This window comes from Anarhichas minor, unplaced genomic scaffold (genome assembly GCF_050575085.1).
Source record: "Anarhichas minor isolate MPS153535 unplaced genomic scaffold, ASM5057508v1 ptg000065l, whole genome shotgun sequence".
NCBI classification, from domain to species: Eukaryota; Metazoa; Chordata; class Actinopteri; order Perciformes; family Anarhichadidae; genus Anarhichas; species Anarhichas minor.
The window spans coordinates 650001-657500 of NW_027466511.1; the positions used below are offsets into that span (position 1 = coordinate 650001).

The 7500-nt window shown below is 41.9% G+C and overlaps 1 protein-coding gene across 1 annotated transcript in view; it reads right to left on the reverse strand.

Annotated features, from left to right (window-relative positions):
• LOC142934011 (rac GTPase-activating protein 1-like) overlaps positions 1-7500 on the reverse strand; it is an 11279-nt gene that overhangs the window by 1141 nt on the left and 2638 nt on the right. The window contains exons 7-14 of the mRNA XM_076078354.1: positions 6289-6424; positions 5633-5775; positions 5105-5266; positions 2850-2945; positions 2568-2766; positions 2257-2362; positions 1832-1964; positions 1-75 (exon numbers count right to left, since the gene is read on the reverse strand). The exon at positions 1-75 is cut by the window's left edge and continues 40 nt beyond it. Of these exons, the coding sequence (XP_075934469.1) occupies positions 1-75; positions 1832-1964; positions 2257-2362; positions 2568-2766; positions 2850-2945; positions 5105-5266; positions 5633-5775; positions 6289-6424 (1050 nt within the window). The remainder of the gene's footprint in view (positions 76-1831; positions 1965-2256; positions 2363-2567; positions 2767-2849; positions 2946-5104; positions 5267-5632; positions 5776-6288; positions 6425-7500) is intronic.

Consider the following 7500-nt stretch of genomic DNA (forward strand, 5'->3'; position numbering starts at 1 on the left):
CGAGATCTCATCTGTCTGGACGGTGAGGACACGTCTCCAGTAGGCTTCAGGGACAGACAACAGGCGGCAAATAACCTGAGAAAAGAGCAACAGGCGTAATGAACCACTGAGACCAAAGATGGACAAGATTATTACACTTAAACAATGATCATGGTTGAGGTGAAAGCAGTTGCAAATCAGTTGTGTGACTTTTTATGACAGCACTGAGCTGGTTCAAGTCCTATTTATCAGATCGATCCCAGTTTGTATTCAATGAAACCTACAAGAACACCAACGTTAGTGACAAAGTTCCACAAAGTTCTGTCTTTGGACCAATTTTATTCACCTTATCTATGCTTCCTTTAGGCAATACTATCAGAAAACACTTTCATTGTTATGCAGATGATACTCAATTCTATCTATCGATCAAACCAACCAGCTCACTAAACTTCAAGCATGTCTTAAGGACATAAAAACCTGGATGACCTGCAACTTCCTGATGTTAAACTCAGACAAAACTGAAGTTATTCTTCTAGAAATCAACTAACTACCGATAGTTTCTCTAGATGGCATTGCTCTGCATCCAGCAGCACTGTAAAGAATCTCAGTAATCTTTGATCAGGATTTGTCTTTTAACTCCCAGATAAAACCTTTTTTCACCTACGTAACATTTAATAAATCAGGCATATCTTGTCTCAAAGCAATGCAGAAAAATGAGTTCATGCATTTGTTACCTCTAGACTAGATTACTGTGATTCCTTATTATCAGGCTGCTCTAATAAGTCTCTTAAATCTCTCCAGCTGATTCAGAATGCTGCAGCTCGTGTACTAACAAGAACTAAGAGAAGAGATCATATTACTCCTGTATTAGCTTCTCTGCACTGGCTCCCTGTAACATCTAGAATAGAGTTTAAAACCCTTTTACTTACCTACAAAGCCCTGATTGTTCAGACACCATCATATCTTAAGAAGTTTACAGAACCATGTTATCCCACTAGAGAACTCCCTAAATGTAGGGTTACTTGTGGTTCCTAGAGTCTCAAAAAGTAGAACAGGAACCAGAACCTTCAGCTATCAAGCTCCTCTTTTGTGGAACCAGCTTCCAGTTTCAGTCCAGGGGGCAGAAACACTCACCACATGTAAGAGTAGGCTTAAGACTTTACTCTTTCATAACGCTTATGTTAGGGCTGGCTCGGGTTTATAGTTAGGTCCGGCTCGGGTTTATAGTTAGGGCCGGCTCGGGTTTATAGTTAGGGCCGGCTCGGGTTTATAGTTAGGGCCGGCTCGGGTTTATAGTTAGGGCCGGCTCAGGCTTGCCTTAGACCAGCCCCTAGATAAGCTGGTATAGGCCTAGACTGCTGGGGGACTTCCTAGGATACACTGAGCTCCTCTCTCGTCTTGTATGAATTCATGTCCCATTAATGCACATTACTAACTTTGATTAATATTTAATAATCAGATAATTGACTATGTTGTAATTGTAGTATGTTGTTCATTCGATTGGGAGAGGGTTACCTCCTCTGTTGCTCTCCCAGAGGCTTCTTACATTTCTTTGTTTGGGGGGAGTTTTTCCTGTACCGATGTGAGGGTCCAAGGACAGAGGATGTCATGCTGTGTTCAGATTGTAAAGCCCTCTGAGGCCAATTAGTAATTTGTGATTTTGAGCAGTACAAATAAAATTGAAAAAGTATTAATTTAAGATAAAAAGAAACATGTTAGCCGTTTGTTCAGGTGAACAATTCTGTCCAATTGTTGGACAGATGTTTATCTGATGTAGAAACAGCCTCAATGGTAAAATCCAGTTATTCTAATATCCACATACTATGAATACGACTATTAGAAAGAAGCAAACCTTTGGCTGAGTGTTTAAGTCTCTCAAGATCTTGGCTGGAGTCGGCTCAGACATCCCATATCCCACTATCGTTGGTCCAAACACCCGGGCCAAATTACTCTTGTTCATCTGACACGGAGGACTCATCATCACCCTATAGGATCATGAAGTGACAGACGACACGATAACAGGAGCCACTTTTCAACTTACAGGTGCATCTCAATGAATTAGAATATCATCGAAAAGTTAATTTATTTCAGTAATTCAATTCAAAAAGTGAAACTCATATATGATATAGATTCATTAGACACAAGGTGATATATACAACTTTTCGATGATATTCTAATTCATTGAGATGCACCTGTATGTGCTGCTGAAATTACATAAATCAAGAATGTGTAACTTAAGACAAAATCTGTTTTCAGAAAAGAGCTGAAAGCTCTTACTTCTGCAAGTGAAGCATGAGAAATGCCAGAGTGTCTCTGTTGACCTTTGGCAGCTCTGCAATGGCCTGATACATGATGGCAATGCAGTTGTCTTCATCTGTCAGCTCTAAAACAGACACACAGTGATGGTTAGATGATCCCAGACGAGTTCAGACAAGGTCTAATGAAGAGTTCTGATGAGACGTGTTCTAACAGATTTACTCCATCTACACTGACGATTTATCTATATCGAGATTAAGGATGTGTGGTTGTCATGGCGTTGATCAATGATGATAAATTCTGATGACCGTCAGCAGCTTCAGCCTTCATACCTGAAGCCTCCATGAAGGTCTTGTGCAGTCTGAAGGGGATAAGAGGCTCCTCCAGTTTCCTCAGAAAGTCTTTTAGCAGACCACACAGCACGTGGACGTCATGAACCTTACTGAGCATGAGCGGAGTTCTCCCCTGGAGGAATCGATCCCTGAGCTCCTTCACCAGACGCTCCCCTCCAGGAATTCGGTAGAGTCCTATCTGCAGACGGCAGGACATCAACAGCTAAAACATGAACCAGACTGAACAAAGCATGTTTGAAAAGAGACTGAGGACGAGTTCACCTCCTCCAGGCCCCTCCTCTCTATCTCAGTCACACACTCCACGACCAGAAGAGGCACTCTGGGGCTGATCACTGGAGCAAAATCCTCCAACGATTTCTGAAGACACAAAACATTATTAAAGAAGCCACAATGACATCATGCATTTCTGAGAATGTGCAGCTGCATTTCATTATGAGGTCAGATCAGTCTCAATAATTGCAAATGCACACATAAAGACTCACAAATGCACACAGAACAATTCACAAATATATTCGATTTACAAATGCACACAGGATTTACAAATAAATTTGACTCACAAATGCACGCAGAACGATTCACAAATACATTCCAATGCACACATTAATAAATTATGATTTATATAAATGTAAAAAAAAGAAATCACAAATATATTTCTGCATTTGTATGTATTTCTGTGTGGATTTTTTATATTTGTTTGTGGATTTGTATGCATTTATTTGTGGATCACACTGCATTTCTTTGCGGATCGCTACACATTTCTTTGTGGATTTTTGAGACTCCCCTGACGTCGCTGGATTCGCAACTGCGTTTCTTTCAACATTCAAATTGTCAACCAATCACATGAGCGCAGCTCCCCCCTCCCCTCCCCACGAGTCTGATAGCGTTAGAGTTGCGCAATTTGCGGAGGTGACAGGTCACTTCCTGTTGCATGCTGTCACTGTTTTGGTGCGGATTCCGCGGTAGTTTAGCCTTTATTTGTCGTTATTTGACATTATGTGACAAAACATTAAGGTCCTTGAAGGTATGACTGTTGGTAGTTGTAATTAGTTTAGTAAAAAAAAAGGCCGAATTGTAATAGTATGGCTACTCGTTTTCATTAGCAAGCTAATGTGGGCTAACATCAGTTGGTACTTGTTGCCATGGCAACGATACACACTTTCATGCAGACTGAAGGAATGCAATTTGTAAATATGGATAATATGCATTGTACTGTTTAGAATGAACAGTGCAATTTTTTTAGAAAAAAAGTTGTATACAAATTGTATAAATATATACATACATACATATGAATATATTTATATAGATACATACCTATATATACATATACGTATATATGTATATATATCCAAGTCAATAGGTTATATGGGTTGCTATCATTCAGTACAATGCATATTCTTCAATGACAATGCAGTTAAAATGTATAAAATAAACATGTAAATAGTCATAAAGAGGACATAGCAATGTTTTTCTTTTCCATTATCATATCCATTCATAAGTGTAGGTCGCCAGTAGAGATGCTGAACTTAGTCCAGTAAAAGGCGACTCCACATGTTGGGCTCTACGGTGTCCAAGGCAACACTTAGTCCAGCAGCACGAGGACTGATCAGAGTCCAGAGTCTGCAGCCAGTAAAGAAGAGACCTTTCTGTACTATGGCGCTTTCAAAACCCCTTTGGAATGTTTCAAAGATCCTTTTGTTCCTTGGTGCCCTAAAAGTTGTGTCAAAACTACCCCCTCTAATAATTTTTTGTAGAAATTGGCCCATAGTTTTGTATGTGAGCCGGATCCAGTGTGGGCCCTCTCAGAAGCTTGGTTGATGGTATTAAATAACGTGTGACGTTTGAGCTGAAGAGCAGATACCAACTGAAAAGAATTGACAGCCTTCTTCACTGTATTAGAATGTTGTATTAAATCGTTGAAGGAGTTCTAGTGTACCTGTGATTCACTTTCTCTCTGCAGTCTTTAAGAGTCTGCTGTCCTGGTTTATCCAGGGCTGCTCTTATTGTCCAGTGTGTATCGGCAGATTTCATAAAAATAATTGGTGAGTTCCTTTGTATCGGAACAATATGCGAGTTTGTTAAAAGCCTCATTAAAAAAGGGAAGGAATGACCTCGCTGTGTGCTCCTCAATGAGGAGCTCAGTGAAGTCTTCACTCCCCACCTCCTCCTGGAAAGTTCCTTATCTTCAGTTTTCACCATGAAGTCAAAACATGATCATCACTGCCTCGTCTCAGGTTCTAGAGCACCTGGTCTGAAACATGATCATCACTGCCCCATCTCTGGTTCTAGAGCATCTGGTCTGAAACATGATCATCACTACCCCGTCTCAGGTTCTAGAGCATCTGGTCTGAAACATGATCATCACTGCCCCGTCTCTGGTTCTAGAGCATCTGGTCTGAAACATGATCATCACTGCCCCGTCTCTGGTTCTAGAGCATCTGGCCTGAAACATGATCATCACTGCCCCGTCTCAGGTTCTAGGTTATCTGGTCTGAAAGCCTTAAATGACTCAGAGGTACCTGTTGAGCTGAACCTCCTGTCGTGGTTGTGGCCGAGCAGCTGGTGCTCAGTTTCAGTTTGCACTCTGGATGAGCGACTGCGCGGCAGTTTCTGCACTTCACCGCCATCTTCCCAAAGCGCATCCTCTTCCCGCACGGTAAGCACACCTCCGGCCGGATCACCTGGAGAGAGGCAGATAAACGGACTGGAGGTTGAAGTCGGCCAGGAATTAAGAGTCAAGCCGTCTGACCAGCTGTAACCTTGGCAACCCTAACCCATGTCAATTACCTTTATACATAAACATTACTATTCCTAACCAGTCCCTTTATAAACATTCCTGATTCATGATGCTTTTCATTGGTCACTTCTGAATCACAGATAAACACTGTGGAATAAGCAGACATTCAGGATTCACATTTGACTCGTTGAAACGTTTATGTATAAAACTAATCTATTGTTCAGTCAAATGAAAGGTCTGTACCTGACAGACATTAATGTACCGTCACACATCTTTATATGTGAACCAGAGTAGCTGTGTGCGTTCATACAGTTTTAGTAAGGAAAACATGCGTCTCGGTTTTCTCAGCTCTGCAGGTGGATGATACTCTGACGGCAGCACTCTTCTCCATCTTTGATTGAATTTCAGGCTCCAGAGCCGTCTCCTCACAGGGAAGCCACACGGAGGTTTGGTCTGATGAACAAACACATTATCACAGAAGATGAGGAATCTCTTCAAAAGGGTTTGTGATCATCTAATTCAGTTACTCGCTGAGCTTTAATCAGCAGCTTGGATGGCAGCAAATACAGTATTTATATGATAAGGTAGCAAATACTAATTATTCATAAAATACTCGACAGCATTCATGACAGAAGGCAGTACAGGTTTCAAACTGGGACCTACTTTGAGATGATGAAGGTCGACTGCAGTATAAACATGAAACCTTATGTATATTTGGGCTTTTATTAAAGTACTAATATTGCTACTGAATTAAAGGAAACTTGAGTAGTGACATTATTTGGACTGCTATTGCAGCGTCTCATGCTCGGTAACATTTAGTGCACATGGACAGAACAAGGCAGCGCGGGGAGAAGAAACTAAAAGAACCAGAAACCAAGAGGAAGAGGCTGCAGAGACGAGATTTTAAAAAAAGACCTCGATCTTCACCCCAAACACTGAGCACCAAGAGTCAGTGTGTTAAATCACCTCCTCCCACTGAGCCGTCACACTCCTGGGTACAGGCCTGGTTTTCGGGGGTTTCTTGTGTGATTCCCATCACCATGGCAATCTGACCTCCAGTCTCAGGGGTCCTCAGCAGCTCCTTCACCAACGTGTTGACCCCCTGAGTTACACAAAGTCAACTTTAGTCTTCCACTGCTCCAAGTTAAAACAGAAAGCAGGACGGGTTGTTTCAGTCTAAACAGGAAGGAACCATGTCTCTGTTAATACTTTGCATTCTGGGATGTGGAGTTAGAAAACAAGGCCCAGTCCCAGTGTCCCTCCGAGACCTGAAGCCTCAAGGACTCACCGAGGTCACCTGGTGGTTAGGGTTAGGGTTGAGTGTGTGACAGACGTTAGGGCTTTAAGTGGTGTAAATATGAATGGGACATATCACGTTACCATGACAACAACAAAAAACTGAGTATTTATTTTATACTTCCCGATTTGAACATCTTCAGACTCTTTCCTCACAAGATGAGAAGTAATTCATATCATCTATTTACTCGTTTATGTCAAAACAGCTTCAATGACAAAATCAAATATTTGATGAATAAATAAATATCTTCTGATGTCATGTTCCAATGTTCCATCTTTAACCCTTAATGTTTCTGAGTAAATATTAATAAGACAGGCTGAACACACGTGAGCCGTCCTTTGTTTACATCTCCATGCGTCCACTGGTTACCCCGTGTTTAACGTCACATTGCAATCATTTGTGGGTAATTCCCTTAGGCTAAGTATGCACCTAATGCTGACTTCAGCAAAGGGTTCATAAAGGGCTCAGGATGTCTGCCAGAGACTCAAACACTCGACGATTTGATAGTGAGAACTAAAACCTCACGGCCTCAAAGTCTGAGAGTCCGTGAGGGTGGAGATTGGGATTGGAAGTCTTTAAACACATTCTCACAGCAGCTTGGTCCTGAGCTTCAAACTGACGCTCTACATCCCCCTCTAGCATCAGTGAGGACGTGTTACTAGAAGCTCGTTACATTAATTAACTCCTGTGACTAGCAGGTGACAAAAGAGTGACGTGAACAAATATCAACGTTTACTTTTCTAGAGACAGGAACAGAGGTCTCCTGGCTGAAAGTCCAGTGTTTGACCCCCCTTCTGGACTATCTCACTTTATAGGACATCAGCTGCTGCTCTGAGAGGTTGCTATAGACGGGGGGGGGGGGGGGGGGGGGGGACGACATT